Genomic DNA, 27155 nt, shown 5'->3' with positions numbered 1-27155 from the left:
GTAGGTCAAGACCATGGGCAAGACCATGGGCAAGACAAACTCGTCACCGCCTTGAACTGCATGGATTCTAACTTTCGTATTTTACAAGGCTTGCTCATCAGTTCGTTACCCAACAGTCTACCATATTTTTAACACAGAAACACGAACACGGTAACTGACTATTTACTGCTACTGGAGTGTTGCTGTGTTTCTGGCGGCAGCAGATGACACTTTTTAAACTTGTCAAAAGAACGAAACATCTTAATATACTTCAAGAATATTATTAGTAAGGTAAGAAGTCTATTATTTGTATGTTATTGTTATTCCTTGTTCTTTGAACACAACACTTTACATGAAGGGGTCGGTCGGGTACGGTCGCTGACAAAAGACTACCATATTTATATTGCATGTCATGTGTTTTCAGTAGGATAACACGAAAATTGTTCACAATCAAAAACTGAATTTTTTTTTCAAATCATCTATCAAATTTTTTAACAATAAGGGGTGCTTTGAACCTCTACAAATAGTACATGTATGTCAGAGAAGGCGATGTTTTTTTTTTTATCGCCACTCTGCATTTATATCGCCGCCATTTTATTTTGTCAGTAAGATTGAGAAGAGTCTACAACTAACGAGTATTAAGACAGTGAGTGAGTGAGTAGGGGGCCTTCCTTCTTCTTTTTTGCTTAAGGAAACGATCTAAAATCTTGTGCGTGCAGTTTGTTTATGTGCTTAAGCTCGTGAAATAGGTGTACATTCCCCCATGGTTTAAAGCAATTATTTTTGCTAAAGCCATATTTTCGTTAAAGCCATTGGACACTTTCGGTAAACAGTGTTGTCCAAAGGCCCACACTTGACTTAGTGTATCACAACTTATATATAACATAACAAACCTGTAAAAATTTAGGCTCAATCGGTCATCGGAGTCGGGAGAAAATAACGGAGAAAACCCACCCTTGTTTCCATGCATTTAGCCGTGTTGTGACATGTGTTTAAAATAAATCCGTAATTCTCGGCAACAAGAATTTATAATTGTTTTAATGTTTTCTCAAAGAATAAAGCATTTCATGGAACAATATTTGGAGGAGAAGTCTTTCACCATTACCTTCTGTAAACCCTACAAGTTATTTGTAAATCTGTGAACTTTTTTTTTCTTTTTCTGTGCCGAAAGTGTATAGTGGCTTTAAGCAAAAATATTTGCTTACCGTTAAGCAGCTCTACGAAATTGGGCCCTGGTCTTTGGCACGAAAGCAATGACCTGCAAAGCGACATCTGCGTTGAGCAACAGTAGTAGAGATTGGTGGAATATCTCCGCTTTGGTCTTGTGCTCACACCAGGCCTGTATGCTTTGTTTTTGAAAGGGCAAGGGCACCAAGGCATTTTCGTCTTGGTAAAGGGCACCCTATGATGAAATTGCAAATTTGTACTGGAGCATTTTAAGGGCACCAAGGCAATGACCGTACCAGGGGACACGGAGGCAATTGCCTTCGTTGCCTCCGTGAAGTATCAGGCCTGTCACACTATGAGATGTTCTTGTGCTGTTGTGAGAGATAGATGTTGAAATGTTGAAATGGAGAATTGAAGAAAACAAAACATTGGACTGGTCCTTTCTGCTGGCATGTCTGGAGTTGAGTACATGAATGGGCCTGACATTGAAACCCTTGCAACCACTGGCACTGACCTCTGTCATTTGTTGTTTGTAGTTAAATTAGAACTGTTTTAAATTGCTTACTGTTGGACTGTTTTACTGTTGGTACTGTATAATCACGCGAGCTCTGTAAAAAAAAATAACACTTGTAAAAAATTGTAATGACATACATTTAATAATATGAATGCTTCTGGTAATCCTAATTCCTATTTTATATTATAAATATAATGCATAGAATTAAAATCACCGAGCTAAAAAGTTTTGAAAAATACGAGCAGCAAACATAATCAGCTCGTGAACAAAGTCCCTGTCTAGCAGTCTAGACATGAGTTAACATTTTGATTGGTTTTGTGTTTGTGTATGTGTTCAGGAAAGATGGCCTCGTCTGTCGTTGGCGTCTTGACGGATATATCTGATGAGCCGTCACTTTCAGGAAAAGAAAGGCTGTTTATACATGAGATCCAGATTGGCGCTACTTTTGGTCAGAAATACATCAAGGTAAGACTGAAAAACAGGGTGTCCAAATTGTTCACTTACAATAATTGTAAATGACAGACAAAACAGGGTGTTAAAGGCCTGGTCACACAGGTCTCGATAACTAGAACTAAAACAAGATTCAGAACATTTACAATGCACGCCCTCGATTGGTTGAAAAAGCATGCGCATATTAAGCGCTAAGCAACTCAACCAAGCAAATCACTGGCTCAAACCAAAGATTGAAAATATGTGTCTTAAGATGGGGTTTGAGTGATGAAAGTTAGTTGTGTCCCTTAACTGGTCTGCCAAGGAACTCCGGAGCACGGCGCACAGCTGAAAAAGGCAAGGCAAGTTTTGGGAAACAGATGTACGTGTAATATCAGTCTGCTTTGGAATTAGAAAGGAATAATTTTCAGTCAAAATTCAGCTTTTTTTTGTGGGGGGGGTCTAGGCATTTATAATGGACACTCACTTAAAGGAGATTTTAGTTAAAGTACATGTACCTTCAAATAAGAGTCTTTGAACTTAACTCTAAAAGGGGCAAAGCAATGTTCCTCTGGGAAGAGGCACTTGAATGTAAGTTTGTATCGAGAACCTTGCACAAGGCACCGGAGCAAAAGAAACAGGGCACCGCCGCAATTGCTGTTGTGGGTGCCAAAGGTTATTTTAGGGCCTGAATAAATAATATTCAAGTCTTATATATAGAGCGCACTTATCTACCAAACAAGGTACTTAAAGCGCTAAGTAATTATACAAAGTTTCAGAAAGATTGGTTATTACCGAGATGAATTCTGAGACCCTTATAAAAGTTTACAAGGTGCTACTGACTTAAAGACACTGGACACTATTGGTTGTCAAAGGCCAGTAGTGTATCTCATCATGCATAAAATAACAAACCTGTGAAAATTTGAGCTCAATTGGTCTTAGAAATTGGGAGATAATAATCAAAGAAAAACGCCCTTGTCACACGAAGTTGTGTGCTTTCGGATGCTTAATTTTGAGACCTCAAATTGTAAATCTGAAGTCTCGTAATAAATTTGTGGAAAATTACTTCTTTCTCGAAAACTACGTTACTTCAGAGGGAGCCGTTTCTCACAATGTTTTATACTATCAACCTCTCCCCATTACCTGTTACCAACAGAAGTTTTATGCTAATAATTGTTATGAGTAAGTACCAATAGTGTGTCCACTGCCTTTAAGGTTAACAATCTCTAATTATTTATCGATTCAGTGCAAGATCAACAAAAAGTTTGCCCTGTACTCATCTGAAATATGCACCAGGATGAAACTGATTCTTGAGGAAGCGGAGGATGAGGTGGGGATGGGTTCTGGACCCCCAGCCAGAATTAGTCTCTTCCTAAACGGTGCCTTTGCAGAAGAATTTGTTCGGGTCAACGACACGGTAAGTGTTGGATGAAGTTGGAAAGTCTTTGTCGAGTTCCAAGAATTGCAAGAAAATTTTTCAATTTAGAATTGTAGTTTGATTTGTACTATAAAACCGATTTGTACTATTAAGCACTGTATACTCTGTATGTTCCAGAGTTCTGTGAGAAAAAATCCACTGGCAAATCACCCTGATGGGATTCGAATCTACATCCTTTGCATTGCTAGAGCAGGTGTACCACAAGACCACCAAGCTAGCGCGCTGCGTGGCTATAGGCAGATAGATCCATACTGTGTAAGCAACGGGTACCGCAACAATTTATTAGATGTTACTTTTGCATCGAGGATAAAGAATATAATTTGTTTTTTTAGCATCTGTTAAAATGTTGCAGTACCTGCTTGATTTAAACTGCCTCTAGCCACCAGGCTAGCTCCAGCTAATTGCTCAACTCATACCGAAGAACTATCCCGGTGTGGCGGTTTCAACTTTCTGCTGTGTTCAGTTTTCCGAATGACCAAATAGGGTAGCATTACGTCATGCGATGCCTGCGCACAGCAAGCGAAAGTAGTCCATTTTTAGTGCCGTATTGAGTCATCCGTTACCCTCCGGTAGCTGTCATGGCGGCGTCCACGAGTCGAGTACAACTAGCGGCAAACGCGTGGATCGTATGAGTTGTTTTTTATGCAAGCAGAGTGTGACCTGCCTAAAGTTGTACCCATGAATACATGTAAAGATGGGGCAAGAGATTATGTGACTACACAGAAAAGAATCGTAATATAAACAATTTGGGGTCACTGCTGAGAGAACTAATGTACAGTACTCGCCAGGGTACACGCGGCGGTATCTGACAGGTCACCCGGAAAACTGAACACGCCGGAAAGCTAAAACCGGTCGAACAATGGGTCATATGCATAAAAACTAGTATTTTCTTTTACTTGAAAATTTCAAGTGTTTACTACCATCCATATGAATAAAAGGAAGTAAAAGCTTTTACTGGAAAGTATTTACTAAAATGCTAAAAGTATCTACTTTTAATGAAAAGTAAATTCTTTTCTTTTTAGCACTTGCTTACTTTCACATGAATAAAAAGGAGAAAATACTACAAAATGCTAGTAAGTACTGGTCATTTTTCAAGGTAGCTCCAGAGCTACCTTGGACACAGAAGTAAAAGGCTTATCTGAAGAAATGACGGTGTTTATGAATGTTCCTCACAGGATAAATGTTTTAGTCCAAATGAAAGCCATCACTGAAATATTAAATAGACACATGCAAAGTGTTTCACAACAGAAACAATGCACACAAACTCAAACTGCTTTTAAACAAGTTTGTTTATATTTTTGCTGAGGATAAAATAAAACCGTTTGTAAAAAAAACGTTTTGTATCAGTAAAGCAAGCTTTTTTAAAGATATAAAGCAATTTTTCGGCTCAGAAATGAATGCCTCGGTCATTAAGGCTCAGAAAAGGTAATTTTTTAAACAGTTAAATGCATTTCAATAGAATTTTGTTCGTGTTACTATTAAAACTTCTAAGTTTAAATTACATAGCTATGCTCATATCCAGCTCTCATCTTCTCTATATAGCACTGTAAGTTTCAAAACCTTAACAAAAACGTTTTGATTCTGGGTTTCCAGATGAGTCGTCTTCATCAAAATGTTGTCAGAAAAAAACCTCATGGCTGACTTGAAGATTTCTATGTTTCTATTAAATCAAATGCTGCTTTAGCTGTGTGTGTGGGCGCGTACGTAGACGTGAATGGGAGTTGTAATACAAAGGAAACCTTTTGTTAAGAGCCATTCAGCCATGGTATATCAGAAGTATTTACTCCAAAGCATTAAGTGAATACTTTGCAGTAAAAGAATAGGTTTATTCATACGGAATTCAGAAGATGCTTTTACTGAATGCTTCTACTTGGAAGTTTATGCTTTTACTTTTTGCTAGTACTTGTCAGTAAATACTACTTTTTATTCATACGACCCAATGTGCTGATATGTCCGACTACGTCACCCGGAAAACTGAACACGGCGGAAGACTGAACACGGCGGAAGACTGAAACCGCCACACCGGAAAGGAACGCCCTACCAGATCATATTAGAAGTGCCAAATCAGTCATCACGTTTAAAACCCACCGAATTATCAAGGGGGGCTCACTTTTAAATTTAACTTTTAAAAGTGCTATTCAGCCAAGCTCCTGTATGTGATAGCCTCTTCAGGCGATTGTACAGTGTTATCCAGATCCAGATACTTTGAGTAATTACCAAACAAGTGCCTTTAACTGATCTATGACCGTACCTTTAAAGGCACTGGACACTTTGGGTAATTGTCAAAGACCATTCTTCTCACTTAGTGTATCTCAACAAGCGCAAAATAACAAACCCTGTGAAAATTTGAACTCAATTGGTCGTCGAAGTTGCGAGATAACAGTGGAAGAAAAAACACCATTGTCACACAAAGTTGTGTGCTTTCAGATGCTTGATTTCAGGGCCTCAAAATCTAATTCCGAGGTCTCAAAATCAAATTCAAATGATTTAGTGGAAAATTACTTCTTTCTCCAAAACTACATTACTTCAGAGGGATTCGTTTCTCACAATGTTTTATACTATTTATCAACAGCTCTCCATTGCTTGTCACCAAGTAAGTTTTTATGCTAACAATTATTTTGAGCAAATACCAAAAGTGTCCAGTGCCTTTAAATGTGTTGTGCTTTTCTTTTATCTTTTCACAGGATACTGTCGTAATATCCCAGGCAATAATAAGTAAATCATCCCACTTTAGGAGAGATGGGATTCATCCGTGCATTATCGACGTTGACATTGTCAAGAGTAAACCATCAGTATGGGTGAGTGACAGACCATCACTGTAATAAATAGTGGCTTTTTATAATATAGTTGCTTCTTATATAGTGGCTCTCTTATATAGTGGCTTCTTATACAGTGGCTTCTTATTTAGTGGCTTCTTATATAGTGGCTTCTTTTATAGTGGCTTCTTATAATATAGTTGCTTCTTATGTAGTGGTTCTCTTATATAGTGGCTTTTTATACAGTAGCTTCTTTTATAGTGGCTCCTTATACAGTGGCTTCTTATACAGTGGCTTCTTATATAGTGGCTTCTTATATAGTGGCTTCTTATATAGTGGCTTCTTATAATACAGTTGCTTCTTATATAGTGGCTTCTTATACAGTGGCTTCTTATTTAGTGGCTTCTTATATAGTGGCTTCTTTTATAGTGGCTTCTTATAATATAGTTGCTTCTTATACAGTGGCTTCTTATATAGTGGCTTCTTATATAGTGGCTTCTTATATAGTGGCTTCTTATACAGTGGCTTCTTATAATACAGTTGCTTCTTATATAGTGGCTTCTTATATTGTGGCTTCTTATATAGTGGCTTCTTCTATAGTGCTCATGACGCTTCAACATTCAGTATTTTCCTGCAAGGTATTTGGGACTACGTTTGAATTATGAGACCTAAACAATTTTACTTATAGCACCGTGTAAAGCCTGGTTCATACTTCCTGCGAATGCGAATGCGATACGAATGTTGACGTCACAAATTCGCAACGAATTATTCGCACCAGTTCAACTTTGCTCAACTCACTTGCGAATATTGCTGCAAAAGGATGGTTGTGACGTCAAATTCATGTCAAACTCGCTTCGCATTTGCATTCCCACGAAGTATGAACCGGGCTTAATGGTTTACAAGGTGCTGTGGCGCAATTTGCAGCCAACTATACAATGAACACACTTTGAAGACACTTCTAAACCATTATTTCTTCATCCTTTGGATGAGAAATGACGCCTTAGGTCTCTTGTGTTGTGTAATGCACGTAAAAGAGTCCAGTGCACTTGGCTGCATATTTCACCACAGCACCTTACAAACAACTACAAGATGCTGTGTAAGTAAAGGAATTGGTCTTATACTTCAAAGATGTAGCTCCACAATACCTTGCAGGAAAATACTTAAATCACCTTGAGCGTTACTGAACAATAACCGAACTCAAACGAGTCTGTAAAACAAAACTAAAAATAGGTGAACAGTGAAAGTAGGTTTAGTAGATTCAAAGTACGTCTGATGCAAACTAACGGTAAACTGTTTGTATGTTTCTACAGGTTATACCAGCCAAGAAACAGAAACCGGCCGAACCACAAGTCTGTAATAATCCAAGGAGGCGAAATACGCAAGGCGCTCGTGCCAGATTGTTTCCAGAAGCAACAACAAGCGAAGAAGAGGTGTCCTCTTCAAGAGCCGCTCCGTCAACGACCTCTGCTCCACCCAATGTCAGTATTTCGGCTATCACAGGCAGAAATGTAGAGCAGAGTAATGTGATAACGGCAGGGCGTGCTATGGACGCATGGACAGTGCCAAAACACTCGCCTTCAAAGGTATTTTTTTTGTTTTCATCAAAAGTAGCGTGACTAGTCGTGCCTCAAATAGTCATGTTTTGACACTAGTCGCGACTAATTATTAATTCCCAAGATGCATTGCGACAATGTTTGCCACAGGCACAATATAGTTAAGTTCATAAAGAAAGGAATGAAGGATTGTGTCACTGATGTCTGATTGTGTTTTGTAAGTAAAGTATGTAGTCCTGAATAGTCTGAAACAACTGGTTCACCAAGCAGGTAGTATCAACTATTGTTGTTGTACGCTCCATCCAAAGGGCGCAGCAGTAATGGTTAAAGTCACTTGGAAGTGGTATTTTTTCAAAATAAAGCTTTTGCCACTAATATATGTGTTTTGATGAGTGGAATGTGAATAAACAGTTAACTAAGGTTTTAAAAAAACAGTTCTTATGTTATTTACAAATTTAAGAGTAGACCCCGACCCGAGAGGGCGCTGTTCGTGACGTCAATCGAGGCACACTTTGCCTGTAATGCGTAGAGTAAACACAATTGCAAAGTACACGTACGGACCAAGTCGTGAGTTTTTTTTTTTTTCCCGGCAATGCCGACCAGGTGTATTGCTGCTGAATGCAGAAAAACACTTTTTGAAATGTACCAACTCATGACTTGGACGTACATGTACTTTGCACGTGTGTTTACTATACGCATTGCAGGCAAAGTCTGCCTCGATTGACGTCACAAAAGGGGTAGGCGGAGTCAGCCCCCCGAACAACTTTATATATTTTTTTAAACATCGTGACAAACAATTACTAAAAGAATTGTTTTATTGTTCGTAAGCATATACTCTTATGTTTGAAAGAAAAACAATTCTATTTCCAGGTGACTTTAAGTGTTGTGCTTAACCCTTTAGCCCGCATACTGGAGGCGCCCTGCGTATTACCACGCATACCGCTTGCACGCGCAGTTTGACATGGTGTACCTTGAGTTATAAACATGCAATTAAAACACAGCAAACAACTGTAGATAGAGCGTGATCTCAAGATGACAACAGTCTAAAAACAGCACATGGTCCACATATGTTTAATATTGCATTCGTGCTAAAGGGTTAAGGACACAACACAAGTGTCATGACCGGGACTCCAACCCACACTCTGCTGATCACAAACACCGGAATAATCCAATGATTAAATTTTTTTTAAATGTATTATTGTTTTATTCTTGCTTGTCTTTTATTTCTGAGTTGCCTGGCTTGGCTGGCGGGTAATGCGTATTTCTCCTGTGGAGGGTGTGTTTTGTCTTCTTAATTCTCGTTATTGTCTCGAACCAAAAGGTCAGCCACTTTGAAAGTGACTTTTTGTCGCTATTGGCTTTCCCTGCCAGGGTTCTTGTATTTTGTTTTGTCTGTAGTGTTTTGTGTTCCACCCCCACTGGAGGTGTTTCCTACACAATCCTTACATCTGCCCGCGGCCAGGCCAGGTTTCTCAGTAATTTGCTAGTGTTTTTACATATATTTTTTTTGTTCTCTTTTGATAACCATTGCATTGCTTTTTTTTTGTATAATCTTGGATATAAGCAATTTTTTAATACATGTATGTGTTTTTTCATGTTTGCTGGCAAATGAAATGAAAGGAAATGAAACGAGAGATAACCAATTTTTAACCTTAGATTAGAGAACCTTTGCTCCCATAAAAAGGATTTCTGATATTAAAGGCAGTGGACACTATTGGTAATTACTCAAAATAATTATCAGCATAAAACCTCAATTGGTAACGAGTAATGGGGAGAGGTTGATTGAATAAAAAACATTGCGAGAAACGGCTCCCTCTGAAGTGACTTAGTTTTCGAGAAGAAGGAATTTTCCACGAATTTGATTTCGAGACCTCAGATTTAGAATTTGAGGTCTCGAAATCAAGCATCTGAAAGCACACAACTTCGTGTGACAAGGCTGTTTTTATTTCATTCATATCTCGCAATTTCGTTGACCAATTGAGCTCAAATTTTCACAGGTTTGTTATTTTATGCATATGTTGAGGTACACCAAGTGAGAAAACTGGTCTTTGACAATTACCAATAGTGTCTACTGTCTTTAAAACAGATCGGTTGTTAACAATCCTGTTGAATCCCTTGATCTGTTATTAACAATCCTATTGAATCCCTTGATCTGTTATTAACAATCCTGTTGAATCCCTTGATCTGTTATTAACAATCCTGTTGAATCCCTTGATCTGTTATTAACAATCCTGTTGAATCCCTTGATCTGTTATTAACAATCCTGTTGAATCCCTTGATCTGTTATTAACAATCCTGTTGAATCCCTTGATCTGTTATTAACAATCCTGTTGAATCCCTTGATCTGTTATTAACAATCCTGTTGAATCCCTTGATCTGTTATTAACAATCCTGTTGAATCCCTTGATCTGTTATTAACAATCCTGTTGAATCCCTTGATCTGTTATTAACAATCCTGTTGAATCCCTTGATCTGTTATTAACAATCCTGTTGAATCCCTTGATCTGTTATTAACAATCCTGTTGAATCCCTTGATCTGTTATTAACAATCCTGTTGAATCCCTTGATCTGTTATTAACAATCCTGTTGAATCCCTTGATCTGTTATTAACAATCCTGTTGAATCCCTTGATCTGTTATTAACAATCCTGTTGAATCCCTTGATCTGTTATTAACAATCCTGTTGAATCCCTTGATCTGTTATTAACAATCCTGTTGAATCCCTTGATCTGTTATTAACAATCCTGTTGAATCCCTTGATCTGTTATTAACAATCCTGTTGAATCCCTTGATCTGTTATTAACAATCCTGTTGAATCCCTTGATCTGTTATTAACAATCCTGTTGAATCCCTTGATCTGTTATTAACAATCCTGTTGAATCCCTTGATCTGTTATTAACAATCCTGTTGAATCCCTTGATCTGTTATTAACAATCCTGTTGAATCCCTTGATCTGTTATTAACAATCCTGTTGAATCCCTTGATCTGTTATTAACAATCCTGTTGAATCCCTTGATCTGTTATTAACAATCCTGTTGAATCCCTTGATCTGTTATTAACAATCCTGTTGAATCCCTTGATCTGTTATTAACAATCCTGTTGAATCCCTTGATCTGTTATTAACAATCCCATTGAATCCTTTGATCTGTTATTAACAATCCTGTTGAATCCCTTGATCTGTTATTAACAATCCTGTTGAATCCCTTGATCTGTTATTAACAATCCTGTTGAATCCCTTGATCTGTTATTAACAATCCTGTTGAATCCCTTGATCTGTTATTAACAATCCTATTGAATCCTTTGATCTGTTATTAACAATCCTGTTGAATCCCTTGATCTGTTATTAACAATCCTGTTGAATCCTTTGATCTGTTATTAACAATCCTGTTGAATCCCTTGATCTGTTATTAACAATCCTGTTGAATCCTTTGATCTGTTATTAACAATCCTGTTGAATCCCTTGATCTGTTTCAGGCTAACTACGCCTACACCCTTCTCAAGGACCTGAGGGTTACCTCTAAGGTGAACATCTTTGGGGTCGTCAAATTTTTCAAGCCACCCTATAAGACGAGAGGGCCTGGTAAGAACACCACACCATTGTTAAGATATTAACGATGGACCGGCCACTTTAAACATGTAGCATAGCAGGCCTGGCATTACAGGGAGGTTAAAGAGGCATTGGCCTAGCTGTTTTTATACTTCATGGCCAAAACATCAGTGTAAACTTACGGATACATCCCGGCCAGTACATAACCTAACCTTGCGCACACAACCATGTATGGAGTGTTGAAGACCCGGTTTGGTCTCAATGTTTCAAAAAGTATACTCTGCTCGCCTTGAGGAGAAAGCTGGAATGTCAGTTGCGATGCTTTTTAAAGGGACACATTGTCTTGGATCGGTTGAGTTGGGTCTATGAAAAGCGTTCGATACCGTTTGTTATAAAATGCATATGGTTAGAAAGATGTTTTACAAGCAGAATATAATGATCCACTTAAACAGCGACTACAGAATGCTCAGAAATATATTCATGTAGTTGTTACATTTTTGTAATAGATGCAGTCCACGGGAAACAGAAAAACCATATAAAGAGTCTCCTACCTCACGTTAAAACGTGGTAAAAATGTTTTTTCCCGAAACACTCCAAGCCAAAATTCTGAAAAACGTGAGGTCAAACAAACCCGCGCGACAAAAGAATTGGGATGTCATTGGCGGCTCATGGATGTGGAAAATAGTGCCCTCAGTTTGCCAAAGCTGGAGAACTTTGTTCAAATACAATTAGGAGAAAATCACCACTGACATCAAGGGTTATTATAATAGATAAGCCGATTTTTACTCTCGGCTGAAAAAGCCGCACGGAGAGGTATTTCTTTTACTTGAATTATTTATTACTAAATGCAAATTTTAAGCGTAAAATGGTTTAAAATAAATCAGTATCTACGATGCCATTTCATGGAGTCAAGATTTTTACTCCATAAAATGGCCGACGGTGTTAGTTCACAAAGTAAAAGGAAAACTACACAATTTCGAGGCAGCTTTTTGTGATTATTATATTATACTTTGAAAACATCTTTTTAACCATATTGATTTCATAATCAGTTTCAAATGCTTTTCCTGGACCAACTCGACCATTCCAAGGCAACGTGTCCCTTTAAGTAGTGCTTGAGGGATCTATATTTTGGCTTGAATGCTTTATAGTTTATTCTTATAATTTACACCATGCAAAGCTTCATACATCAATTGAAAACTGTAGTTAACTTTCTCTTTAACCTGTCATTAGACTATTGTATGATGGTGACCTTGATTGACCCCAGTCTTGTCAATGACCAACGTGGGTTCCGGTGCCAGCTGTTTCGTGACGAGCTGGAAGCACTACCTCAAATCCATTCAATTGGGGACATAGTGCGCTTTCATCGCCTTAGAGTAAGTGTAAAAACTTAGTTTAAAGACACTGGACACTATTGGTAATTGTCAAAGACCAGTCTTCTCACTTGGTTTATCTCAACATCTATATAAAATAACAAACCTGTGAAAATTTGAGCTCAATCGGTCGTCAAAGTTGTGAGATAACTATGAAAGAAAAAAACACCCTTGTCACACGAAGTTGTGTGCTTTCAGATGCTTGATTTTGAGACCTCAATTTCAAAACTTGAGGTCTCGAAAACTACGTCACTTCAGAGGGAGCCGTTTCTCACAATGTTTTATACTATCAACCTCTCCCCATTACTCGTTAGCAACAGAGGTTTTATGCTGATAATGATTTTGAGTAATTACCAATAGTGTCCACTGCCTTTTAAGTGAAAAAGGGAAAGTATATGTAAGGTAACCACTCCTTAAATTAATCGATGCTAAAACCAGGTTAGTAGAAGTACAGCAACTTTCAATAGTAAAAAACATTTTGAGAACCTTCTTTTTTTTTTTAAGTAACGTGGTTATGGAAGGAGAGTTCAGTTTTTATCCAGCACATGTTTCAAAATTGCTCATAACTACCCTGTCTAGTTACTGTGATTGAAGATGTATGTTAGGAATAATGTTTATATCGTGATTTACCTCTAGAAGTTTCAGCTATGTCAGTCGTCAATTTTTTTTAGAAACAGAAGTGTAAATCAATTGTCCATGCTAAAATAATGTTTGTCTCACTGAGACACAAATTATTTTTTGTGAAATTGTTTTACTCATTTAGCTCAAAAACTGCAACACCTCAGCAAGTAATACTTTTAGGGAATTTTTCTATCATCATTATCTTTTAATCCTGTGAGTTTAGTTCAAATCTGTTGACTTTTGTGTTTGTGTTAACATAGACATCAGTTGATCTAACACCCTACTCCTTTTACCGTTACAGGTTACAGAGTTCAACGGCAACATGCAGGGGCAGCGAGGCGACGGCTTCCAGTGTCTTGTCTTCGGAGGGGGTCTCAATGACTCTGATGAGCCTCGAGCATCCACGTCAAACTTCACCCTGACGAGTGAAGATAAAGACAGGGTAGGTATGGTGCCAAGGCGCTTGTTTCTGCAAAACAAATGTATATACCAGACCATGAAGTTTGTTCTTGAAAGGGGCACAGCATTTTTCGTCTGGTAAAGGGCACTTCTGTAAGGAAATGTAAATTTGTATCGGAAGTTTGCAGAGGGCACTACAGCAATGGACCCTTCCCATGAAATATGCTAATCACATTCACGCATGCGTACAGACCCTGTTGGTTGGCAAACGCCATAGAGTTGTGCACTAAGCAGACGCGCAATCGCGTCTGCGTCACGCTCAATTAGCCGTGTACAAAACAGCGCGATGTTCCCTCATTTTGCCAACCAAAACCGTTAGTGCGCACGCGCTATGTGCAATTTACATATTTCATGGGAAGGGTCTATTGCCATGGGCGCCATGTGTTTTTTTGTTGGTTTATTTCTTTTATTTTTGAGGCCCGATATACCAAGACTGGCATAAAGTCGTGACGTTTTGCAAAAGCAACAGTGTAGCCCATGCAGAAAGATACTGTGTCACCTTTTGCAGACTGCTTGGCTTGCAATCACAAGGTAGTGGGTTCAAATCCTACCAAGCTATTCGCTGATTTAAATCCCTTTAAAGATGCTATGTCAGATTTTGTGCCGATTTGACCCCAAAATTTTGATTTAAAATTTAATAGGTATTTTGATAGGGGTCAAGAAAGTTACAAGCTTTCATTTGAGCCATTGCTCGAAAAAGTCCGCCAAATATTAGTAGCAGTGAAATAAAGTGCTCAAAATTAGTTTTTGTCGGGATCCCGACAATATATCACGTGACCAATTCTTATGTGTTTTAAAAGAAACGTTTTAAATTTTGTCATGGTTCCTGACCATTAAAAGTAAAAGTTTAACTTTTTTTTCGTTAGAGCGGGTGATACTCTTTGAAATACCATCCACTCAAAAAAATCTATTTTTTAATGTTTGGGGCCAAAAATCTGACATAGCATCTTTAAGCACTGTATATTGTTATTACTCATGTTGTTCGCTAACCTCCATCATTTTTTGACCCCCACCCCCTAGGTGAAGGAGCTGAGGCAGTGGACAACTCGTTGTACCCAGCTAACCCTGGATATTCCTTACTGCACCCTGGAGAGATGCTACTCCGGTCAGTATTTTGATCTGGCCTGCCAGGTGATCTCGGTGGCTATACTTCCTGCTGAGTCGTGTGTCGTTGTCAAGGTGTGGGACTCCACCAAAATAAAATGGTAGGTTTGTAAGAGATGTTAAATTTACATCGGGGATAAAGAATATCAATTTTGGTTTGCGTCATACACCGATGTGTGTTAGCACTGTATACTCAATACGTTCCCGAGTCCTGTGAAAAAATATCACAGGCATTGGTAGCTATTGGTAGGTCGAATCCTATGTTTTGGCAGATACATGTAAGCTAGGTTTGCTCGAAAATTTTAATTTTTATTTGTTTGAATTTGTTTGTGAGGGGGGGGGGGGGTGTACGTTATCATATCCCATTTCGAACTATGCCAGTTATCCAATTACTTTTTTGCCAGTTTTTTCTTGAAGATGTTAATACATATGTTGTTTGCGGTAACACCATGTGTATATCTACTTGCCAGGTAGAGTTTTGTTCTTTAGAGAACTGTCTTGCTTTTGTTCTTTAGGAAACCTCCCAGTTCTGAAAAAAAAAACCGGTGCTGCTTTTTAGCTAATAAGGGCGGAAGGTAGAAAATGCGCTGGGACCATAGACCATAGGATCATAGATTGGTCCGTACTGTGAAATTAAAATCTTATTTTAGTAAGGAGCACTGCAGCTGTTTATAGTATACACTATTTCGGGAAAGGATTCCTTTAAAAAAAAATATGGTTTAGGGTAATTTTTCACCTGGAAACAGTTGATTCTGAGAATTGATTTAGAGTATGATTTCTGAGTGTTGGCGTCCGTTGTGTGAATGCTGCGGCCAAAGATGTTAGTTAGTTCTTGCGTTCGCATTGCTAACGTGGTAGATTTCATGCTTGTACAAAATACTGAAACAGGATTCGAACCCAGACCCCTAGTCCCAAATATTGGGTGCGTTCGATTAGCTTCCCTGGGTCTACCCAGGGGTGCTCACTCAGGTGAGCCCCTGACAAGAGCTAAAAGAACGATCACTCACCGCTCTGGTATTGACGTCATGCACCTTGGGCCAGCCCCAAGTGACCAACTCCACAAGCAGGGCACTGGGGGCTGACCCAGGTGAGCCCCTGGAATGATGTCATAGCTATTCGAACGCACCGGGGGCAGACCGGAGTCGACCCAGGGAAGCTAAACGAACGGTATTAAAGGCAGTGGACACTATTGGTAATTACTTGAAATAAGTATTAGCATAAATCCTCACTTGGTAACAAGTAATGGGGAGAGGTTGATAGTATAAAACATTGTGAGAAACGGCTCCCTCTGAAGTGACGTAGTTTTCAATAAAGAAGTAATTTTCCAAAAATTTGATTTCGGGACCTCAGATTTAGAAATTTGAGTACTCGAAATCAAGCATCTGAAAGCACACAACTTCGCGTGACAAGGGTGTTTTTTCTCTCATAGTTATCTCGCAACACTGACGACCAATCAAGCTCAAATTCTCACAGTTTTGTTTTTTATGCATTTGTTGAGATACTCCTAGGGAGAAGACTGGTCTTTGACAATTACTAATAGTGTCCAGTGTCTTTAATTGTTTTTGGTTTTTATTTCACTTTCAGCCCTACACGCGTCATGGACATCAGCAAGGCAACCAATGTCATGAATAGACCGACTCTTGCTGATAGGGCAGAAGGGCTGAGCGTGGACGTGTCTCTGTATGACAACCATATGGAGGCTGGAAAGTTGCTGAAGGTACGCCAGTCATTTAAAAACCAAACGCTTACAGAAAATATTAACTAAATATTGATTTGATGACCAGGGCGCAATTTCAAAGTGCCCAATTTCATTAATGGATCTCCTGGGTAGAAGAAATAAGCAGGATACCAGTCACAAATTGTACATGTGACATTGTTCTTTGGCTGGTAACCTTAATCTGGTAAGCATAATATAGCTGTGCTTAGCTCCTTTGCTTTAGTAGCTTTATGAAATTGGGTCCATATAATAGTGTATAGCAACATTAGGAGTCAATGTGTTAATGTAGTGGTAATAGCAGAGCTGTAAAGTTGGGCCATCAACATAGAAATAGATTTCTGAGAACGCTGAGTGCGACATTGCAATTTAAGGTAAGGTAAGGTTCATTTTATTTGCAACCACATACGGTTGGATTCATTATAAAAAAGATACTGAAACTTACAAAATACATCACAAAAACTTTTAAATCATTAAACTATGTATTTACAAGATAAAGGCACAACAACATGAACAGGATGAAAAGAATATTCTAGATTTCATTTTGAGACCACTTTTATCGATGAGCGTATGCCATTTTTGTTTGCCATACAGTAGATGTCATGCACATTGACCAATGAAAAGACGTTGAAACGGTCTATAACCTTACAGGTTATGATTAACTTTGCCATACAAGCGTCACGTGGTGTCACGTGGTGCGATAAGCCGCATCAACAGACGACAAACGGGGCAGTTGAGCTCAGCGCTCATGGAGTTTTATTTCTATTGCCATTTTTAATCTCTGAAACTAGTAACTCTCTCCTCTCTCACAGCCAGGGCAGTACATTAAGCTGTGCAACCTTCATGCAACCAACTGGAGAGACCCAGGACAGCAACATGAACAGGAAGAAAAGAGTATTCTAGAGCTGGTCCTTCACAAGGGGACGTCATACGGGCGTGGTGTTCTCCTCCTGAGACCAGATAAGGAGAAACAGGTCAAGGAGATGATCAGGTAAGACTATTAATAAGAATAATAATAATACTCGGTTCTTGTACAGCGCTTTATATTATCACACCCCTTAAAAAGTGTGCATCAAAGCGCCCAGTGTTTTTCCTGCAAGGTATTTTGAGCTACATTTTATAAAGTATGAGACATATTCCTTTAAAGCACCAGTAATGGTTTACAAGGTGCTGTGGCGTAACATGCAGCCAATCAAACCAGGATCATCGGGGCGAACCCCTTCTCTTTTCCAATAAGTGCACTGGGTTCTTTTACGTGCCTTACACAACACACGGGACCAACGGCTTTACATACTATTCGAAGGACAAAGCATTGGTTAAGAGTCTTGCTTAAGGACACAGGTTTCACGACTGGGACTCAAACAAACACTCTGTTGTACAGAAACACCAGAGTTTGAATCCTTTGAATCTACAATGATAGACCCTTTTTAATTTTATATTGGTTATTCTGAGTGGCCCCAAAAGTCAATTTGGTACCCTTTTTCAAATTTATTTTTCATTCTCAGCCGCATGGACCAGATCGCCAAAGACTTTGGACAGAGAAGAGCTGCAGCCTTACAGGCTGCAAGTGCAGCAGCAAGTGCAGCAGCAAATAATCAGTCAACTTCAGGTACTAGACCGAAGGACTCTACGGCACAGATTGCAAGTACAGCTACCACTAGTCAGTTGACTACAGGTACCAGACCCATGGACGCTCAAGCCCAGATGGCAAGTGCAGCTACAGCTAATCCATCGACATCAGGTACCAGACCAGTAGAATCTCCAGGAATGCAAGCGAGAACCGACAGTCCAAGCGTTTGCATGCAACGATCAGCATCGGGTAAATATATCATTAGGGTCAAATTCAATGGAGCTACTTGAAATGCATATTCACAGTGTTTCACAGTATTTTCTGCTAAGCAGAAATGAGCAGGATACCAGTCACAAATTGTATGTGTATGTATGATGTGCCAGGTTGGCTGGATCTGCTAAGCATAATTTAGTTGTGCTTAGCTACTTTTTTGTACTGAAGCAGCTCTTAAGTTTTAGCAGGACTATCTTTTTAGAACTGAGAAGTCTCCCCAACCCCCGAACATCTACTCCGTGGTAGTAGAATAAAGCAAGACAGTTCTCTAAGAACAAACTCTACCTGGCAAGTAGATGCGCACATGGTGTTACCGCCAACCAAATATATAAGTTTTACTTCTTTCTCAAAAACTACGTTACTTCAGAGGTAGTTTTTATGCTAACAAATATTTTGAGTAATTACCAATAGTGTCCGTTGCCTTCTTTAAAGCAATGTTTTCTTTCGTCTCTCTCTCTCTCTCTCCCATCTGCCAGTGGTTAACTACACCTTCCACCAAAAGATCACTCGCCTTCAAGATGTCATCCAGTCCAAATCGCCAAACAAATTCCGCATCCGAGCCAAAGTAGCCGACTATCTCCCCAATGACGCCAATGACTTTGTCCACCTGCACTGCTCCGTCTGTAAATTCAGGTGAGTGGTCCGCATTCATTCAACTTGGGCCTAATTTCATGGATCTGCCAGGCCTGTGAAATCTCCTCTTATTGGTCAGGTCAAATTTTTTTTCTTCAAGCTTGGCAACAAAATGTACAACTACAATAATGTGAGATAAGCCTAGTTACTGGAATAATAGGGTGCCGCAATTCGACCAGCATAAATGTGTGATGTGCACTCACTCGATCGTTCTTACATCATGTAGTGTTTCAGCTCTTTTTTTAAGGGTCTATTCACAGGCCTGCTTTGCTGATGGAATTCTGGGCTTGTCGACTCCATTTTCTACTTGTAAGGTGAACACTGAATCACTTTTTCGTAGGATGGGATACGCAGGCTTACCCAAGATAGGGCTAATTCTAGCGTTTCGTGGAATCGGCCGCATGACCATGAGGTCATTAGTGCATTCATTATGGATTTCATGAACCAATCTTTATTGTTCTCTTCTTTTTGTTATGTCATACAATACAATGGGCATTCATTTATTGATTCATCTTACAAACAAGACAAAGATTAATAGATCGTTTGTGTTGGCCATCATCTTTGATATCAAACAATGTGAATGTGAAGCCATTATGAATACTAAATAGTAAACCTTGCAGGTACAACTACATGTATGTATACAATCATTTTAGGGAGTGTTGGCTCTGAAAAGAGCTGGTGTGGTCTTGACATGACTAAATATAAATCTGACGCATGTACCGGTACGCACTTTGTACTACTCTCAACCAATGACAGCTCTTCGTTGACCTCAGTGAAGCGATTGTTTTGGGCTTGTTGCGTCATATGCAAGGGGGTGAAAACAAGTTGTTTCAACAATTCACAAAGAAATATCCCCTAGAGTTGTCAAATGGCGGTTCTTTTAACAACCATAATTACTTGAAAGATATTTTCAAGTGGTGTTACAGCAAACCTAACCTAATAATACTTCCAATAAAGCAAAGTTTGAAATCTTACTTAAAAGAATACTCCTGTATTGTTTGTATCCTTCAACAACAGATGCAAGGTGCCATCAAACATAAAGCCAAGACCAACACAGTCCGAATGTCCTTCAGAAAAGAGCAATTCTAAGAAGGAGGAGCGCAATCAGAGAACCGGTTTACAGGAAAGTGATGGATTGACGGACAGCAGGGGAAGAAGCCGTAGAATCCAAACCAGAAGTGCATCCCAGAGGAGAGCTGTAGCCACAAATGCGGAGAGTCGCGTCGGCATGGTGACTCGGAGTCGGCAGTCTGAAGACACTGGAGATTCCTCGTCTGCAGACAGCTCGCCAAGCAGACCGGTTAAACCCAGGGGCAGGCGGTTGAGAGCCAAGAAGCGCCCTGCATCAGAGAATGATGAACGGCTCGCTTCAGAGAGTACCACCCAAAAAGAGAATCTCCCGGGGACGTCCAAGTCAACAGCATCGGACAAGACAATGACTGTGACGACTTCTCGTGGGGTGACTATAACAGTAAAGATACCCAGCAGTAGCGAGGACGAAGAGGTAGACGGAGGCAAGAGCAGGAAGAAGATCCGAGTGGAAGTTGGTCGTAAGTTTTCAGGGTTCTCGTCAGGATTTCTTTTTTAAAAACTGGGGGACATTCTTGAATCAAATCTTTCAAAGCCTGAGCAAGCTGAATTGAAATGAGGTCCTCAGAATATTATTATCTTTTTTTTTTTCTTTTTTTAAAGGCAGTGGACACTATTGGTAATTACTCAAAATAATTATTAGCATAAAACCTTACTTGGTAACAAGTAATGGGGAGCGGTTGATGGAGCTCAAATGTTCACAGGTTTGTTATTTTATGCATATGTTGAGATACACCAAGTGAGAAGACTGGTCTTGTCTTTGACAATTACCAATAGTGTCCAGTGTCTTTAAGCCCTACTGTGCTATTGGGGGCATTCTAAAATGTTTCTTTATTAGTTCGTGAATTTTGTCTGAGGCCCCCCTCCCCCCCCCCCCCCAAAAAAAAAAATTAATATGAAAGATTTTTATTTTATTATTATTTTGTAATTGGCAGCAGATTGGCGTATCGGCCGAATAGCTTGTACATGGGGAGAACATTGAGTAAAGCTCAGGCTTTGGACTCGGGAGATTCCAAGCAGTATAATTACATGTCCATGGGGAGAAAAAAACGTTGCACTTTGGGGACCCCATTTGAGTATGTAAAGTGTCATTGCACTCCCCCACAATGGCAGCGCACTTAGATGCGGTGATCTTGTCTGCCATTTTGAGAGTCAAAATGTACTCAAAGGAATTGACTCTCGAAATGGCGGGGAGTGGTAGACGCACATTGTGCGGGACTGTGATTCACTTTGGGCAGGAGGTCTAGTTTACATGTGTTAAAAACAACTGGGTATTATTAGTATTATTTTTTATCTTTTGCTTATTTTCCCACCCGACATCTAGCCACTTACTTCAAATTTTCATTTCTTGACAGGATTGACGCTGACAGAAGCGTTGCTGCTGAACCGTCGAGGAATGACTTTGTTCAGTCATCCCTACCAGCCGACCGGCATTGACAGGGAAGGGAGTGATCCAGAGCTAGGGGACAAAGTGCACTACGCCTGCCCCAAGTGTTTTCCCATTAATGACGAAAACCCACAGGCAGCCATTCCAGGTAGGAGTTTGATTTTCTTGATCATAACTCGTCAAACTGTCTAGTGTAGTGTGTATAAACACTGACGTTGGCTGAACCCTGAGGTCATATAGAGCTGCTCAGGAACAACAAGTCTCTGGAATGGAATTCCTTTCCAGATGAGCTGAGGAACACACCTGGGTCTAATTTCATGGCTCTGCATGCTTACTGCCAAAGTCTGTGCTTAGGATCACCATTCTCCTCTTGCAGGTCAAGCTCCGAATTTCTGCCCTAGCTGTGTTAGCGAAAAATGCCTCGTATCGTGGAGTCTGCAACGCGCATAAAGCAACAATTTCCCGCTAACCCGTGAAATACGATTGACGTAAGCGCAGAACTCCCTGCTTATTATCTAAACTTATTGGAATTTTGTAGGCATTTTGAGCAGAGCAGAACCCACGGTTAATTACCAAAACTGAATTGGTCTCTACCATTATCAAAAAAAGATGTACAAATTAGGCATTCACCCTAAGCTCTCTGCAGTGGTTGGTACACAATCATGGAACCGTTCAAAACTCTTTGGCCCAGTTCGCACTAGAACTATCGTCGGTTATAGTTTGACTAAACTCTAGCCCAAACTCTGTCTAACCAGCTTTCTGGGCACGGTCACACAGCTGGGTAGCACAGTGCAGAGAGGAAAAATGATATGAAAAATTTCGACCCAAAATTATTTTATGGTCAAATTGACATTACATGTAGAGAGTCACACTTCAAGTGTGCTTGCATTAGTCTTTGTGTGAACTTGGGCTTGGGGGTTAGGTTGTTTGGCCACAGTCCAGTAAATCAACTGGTACCTCTTTGGAGTGTTTGAAGAGAAATTGAAATGAAAGGATTGTCTGTTGGTTTGTGTGTTTTCAGATGATGCTACATTGCTTGAGTATAGGTACTGCATGAAGCTAATACTAGATGACGGCACAGCTTCAATTGATGTCATCGTGGATGGCGAGCATGGGGTAGGTTATTAGAGATAGGTCACCTCCCTTACTGGTTATTTTTGCCCTTTTCCAACGCACTCCGTCCATTTGGGGGGGGGGGGAATTGGGTTAAAACTTTGATGCTGTTTATCCCTATTAAAGGGTGTGGGTATATTTTGTAGGTTACCAAACACAATCTCCACAGAATTACATTTAACTTATACAGTTTGAAGGTGATGATAGTTGAAATCATCCCTTAAAATATTACTTGCTGAGGTGCTGTAGTTTTTGAGAAATGAGTAACAAAAGTCAAAAAGATAATTGTTGCCTCGGTGGTGAGACAAAAATTATTTTATTATCAGGACATGGTTTTACTTATTTCTCAAAAACTACAACATCTCACATGTAATGTTTTAAGGGAAGCTTTCTACCATCATCTCTAACCGTGTAAGTTTAATGCCAATCTGTGGACATTGTGTTTTGTGCTACAAAAAGTATTCAAACCCTTTGAAGGGTCTATGTAACTTTGTAGGACAAAAAACACAATGTCCACAGATTTACACTAAACTTACACAATTTGAAGATAATGATAGTAGAAAGCTTCCCTGAAAATATTACGTGCTGAGGTGCTGCAGTTTTGGGGAAATGAGTAAAACAAGGTCATGAAAATAATATTTGTCTCATGAGCTGTAATTAATTTAATCATTTACAGACGTATTTTAATTTCATTGTTTTACTCATTTCCCAAAAACTACAGCACCTCAGTAAGTAATATTTGAAGGGAAGCTTTCCACTATCATTATCTTCAAACCCTCTAAGTTTAATGTAAATCTATGGACATTTTGAAAAAGTACCCAAATCCTTTAAAGCCATTATACACTTTCGGTAAACCGTATTGTCCAAGTCCCACACTTCGTGTATCACAACTTATATATAAAATAACAAACCTGGAAAAATTTAGGCTCAATCGGTCATCGGAGTCGGGAAAAAATAACGGGAAAACCCCCCCTTGTTTCCCCACATTTCGCCGTGTCATGACATGTGCTAAAAATAAATCCGTAATTCTCGCTATCGAGAATTTATATTGTTTCAATGTTTTCTCAAAGAGTAAAGCATTTCATGGAATAATATTTCAAGAGAAATCTTTCACCATTACCTTCTGCAAACCCTGTAAATTATTTGTAAATCTGTGAATTTTTTTTTTCTTTTTTCTGTACCGAAAGTGTATAATGGCTTTAAAGAGGGGCGCCAAGGTCAAAGTACAGTTTTTGTGATGCACTCATTTTCATTTACATTCCTAATGAAAATGATAAAAGAAAGTGGAACTTTTTTTACAACTTATATTAAAATTGGTGTACCCCACTTTGACCTTTCCTTGCTGTTCAGACAGCAAGGTTACATAGTTACTTTACAGGGTTTTTGCATTTGAATTCCTATTTTTGTTCCATTATCAGAAACCCCCAGTCAGACAAGTTCCGACAAGTTGTGCTTAATACCCTTTTAGAGTTAACTTGAAACAGGACGCCATTGGTCCTCAACAACAAATTGGTCTGTACATTCCACAAAGGAAAACTTGTTTGTAAGGGCCATTCATGTCACACGAAGCAATTTACAGGCAAGCAGTTCCAGGCAGTCGCCAAGAAGAAAATCCATTCTCATATCAAAGTTCAGGTATTTTTCTTGTTGATTATAAGACATTGTTTGAATATCAACTCATGTGCTACCAAAGTGGTCCTGTTGCATGCACTGCAGTTGGTTGCATTCTGTGACAAGGCCCTAAGTCTCATGGCTCAGATTCAATGCTGTTTGAACTTGTATCATGGAAATTCAGGAATTAACTTTAAATTCCCAGTACAAAAAAAATGTACCAGCCCCTGTTATACCATCAACAGAATGAACCAATCCATTAAGCTCCGCCCCCTTGCGTATTGACCAATCACAACGCAACAAAGGTCCGACAAATAAGGTTCGACATGCTTGCGCATATGCTGGGAGCACACGGGAGAGTTATGCAGAAAGGCATTGGAGAGGCTCACGAGTTCTTGGTCACACGTGCGTCATGGGCAGAGCCTAATGGATCGGTCTATTATTTGTCCAGTTAAATAAACTCTTGTCTTGCTATCAATTCGTTAACCATAATAAATATCATCTGTGCACGCAGGAAACCTTCTTCCAAGGGATACCAGTCGACAATCTCTACACCTCCCCAGATACCAAGTTCATGCTGGAGAAAGTCATGGCCAAACTCTGCCCGTTCCCAATCGGTCAGGGCTTTGACAGCCCAGATGAGGATACAACCACAGCTATAGGTGACCATATGACCCATCCATGGCTTGAGTGCTGCATTTTTGCTTACCCAGTCCACATGGGTAACGAAGAGGTCATCAAATATAAGATGTTTGACACTTCTTTGGCTCTTGATGTAGAGTAAGATTTGGGTTTTTTTTTTATTGCTGAGGAGGGAAAGTTCTCTGAGCCTCTTTCGTAAATCCTGGAGATTGTTCAGAAAGTCTACACAACAGCTACACTGGCTAGATTTCCACGTCATCATGCGTTAAGGTATAGGGCAACCTTAGAAAGACCCTTATTAGCAACAGCCGTAGCCGTCGATGTAGACGTAGATGCCAATTCTTCGTTTTAAGACACAGGCATGCAACTGTTCCTGGGATCAGCTGATTTTTTATTTTTTTTGTTTTTCTTCCTTCCTCAGTCTCAGTTTTACCATTCAAAATAGAAAAATGCTATTCCAAAATGTATACATTTTGTAACTACCTTTTTTCTGAAGTTACATTTGCATGCCTGTAGACACTGGGTTGCATTTTTGCGACCGGATTCAGAAACTGTTTTTGTCATTGGCCAGTGAAAAAAACAAAGCCCAAGGCAACCAAAACGACTAGTGGTTTCAACCCACAAAACACACCCCTGGTTAAGCAATGGATCTGTGACGTTCTCAAATTTTGGCGGTATCTGGGGGCACTTTCATAGAGCTGCTTAGCGGCCGATTTTGTGTTACTGTGCAAATTTCCATTTTATAGCACTGCTAACCATAAGCACACAAAAGGCATGCTAACCTTTTGGTGCTAACTGTATGAAAATGACTAAAGTAACAGTACAAATCAATGGTGAATACACAAGCTGGCTGCCTAATTTTCTCGCTATAACCTGTGAAATATGTAGCTTACACGTAAGCAAAATTTTCTGTTGTAGTAAGCACACAAATTTGCTTTCCATTAGGGAGCTTTGTTTGGTAAGTTATTTGCTTACAGGAAGCAATGGGTGAGGGTTTGTATGCCTTTTCCATATCCAGTGATATGTGGTAAGCATTGGTATGAAAGAGAGATCACACTGAAAGCACAAAACAGTTTCTCGCAACTCTGATGACCAATTGAGCTCAAATTTTTACAGGCTTGTTATTTTATGCTTATGATGGGATACACCAAGTGAGAAGACTGGTCTTTGAAAATCACCAAACGTGTACCCTCCCTTTAGGCAGTTACAATGTATAGGGCCTACTTAATATGTTTATTATTGTTACAGTACATGACTTTCGTTTGACTTTCTCCTTTATTCATCTTCGTGTACTTGTTTCTTTATAATTTTGTGTATGATTGTCTTGGCCCAATTTCATAGAGGTGCTTTAGCAGAAAAAAATGCTTAAGAACTGCGTGCTAAAGCATAACTGAGCAGATTACCAGTCACAAATTGTACATGTGAAATGATAGTTTAGTTGGTAATCTTACCCTGGTGAGCATAACTTGTTTTGTGTTATCTACTTGTGCTTAAGCTGCTTTATGAAATTTGGGCGCAGGTAAAAACAAAAACAAACAACACAGGCATGCAACTTTTCCTTGGATCAGCTGATTCCCTCTTTTTTAAATCTCAGTTTCACCATTCAAAATTGAAAAAATACTGAACAAAATCATTGACATTTTGTAATTTCCTCCTTTTTGGTGAAGTTACAGTTGCATGCCTGACAACAGTAATATTAAATTGGTCTCATGAATTATATTCTTTGAGAGGAGAGAAAGAAGCCAGGTAAATGGAAACGTATTCTTACCAAATTGGTATTTAGATTTTTTTTTTTTTTTACTTTTTTAGTTCTGCCCATGTACAATTGATTTGTTTTCTGAGGCAAGCCTTCAAGTTTGTTATACATGTACATGTACGTAAAGATAATCCTATAGGGACTCCTGAACCAGTGTTTTTTACGCTGTTACTGGGACGTAGAGATAAGACCAGCATTAATTTTCATTGCAAAGTGGGCATCTTTGATCAATGATGTTGATACAACTAAACAACATGACGTGAGTGAAAGTCAGCAGCTATAGCATAGGCAAGTAATTGTAGGTCCCAGTATGGTGGAAATCACTGGTACATGTGGTATATGTTTTTAAGAATAATCTTTAAGGCACTGGACACTGTTGGTAATTACTCAAATTAATTGTTAATGTTGGCATTAAAACATGGTAAAGTGCA

General features: G+C 39.3%; 1 protein-coding gene across 1 annotated transcript; it reads left to right on the top strand.

The window, feature by feature from the left end:
* The first annotated feature begins 204 nt into the window (after positions 1 to 204).
* On the top strand, positions 205 to 27155 carry LOC117307255. The gene is made up of 17 exons (XM_033791947.1): positions 205 to 270; positions 1998 to 2125; positions 3336 to 3506; positions 6212 to 6325; positions 7594 to 7866; positions 11310 to 11415; positions 12613 to 12755; positions 13675 to 13815; positions 14853 to 15037; positions 16521 to 16653; positions 17463 to 17641; positions 18156 to 18469; positions 18970 to 19126; positions 20144 to 20676; positions 21571 to 21750; positions 22624 to 22718; positions 24841 to 27155. Exons 2-17 carry the CDS (start codon positions 2003 to 2005, stop codon positions 25108 to 25110), a joined length of 3117 nt encoding a protein of 1038 aa, XP_033647838.1. The 5' UTR covers positions 205 to 270; positions 1998 to 2002; the 3' UTR covers positions 25111 to 27155.

Source organism: Asterias rubens, chromosome 2 (assembly GCF_902459465.1).
Source record: "Asterias rubens chromosome 2, eAstRub1.3, whole genome shotgun sequence".
Taxonomy (NCBI): Eukaryota; Metazoa; Echinodermata; class Asteroidea; order Forcipulatida; family Asteriidae; genus Asterias; species Asterias rubens.
This window is presented reverse-complemented; position numbering and strand designations above follow the sequence as displayed.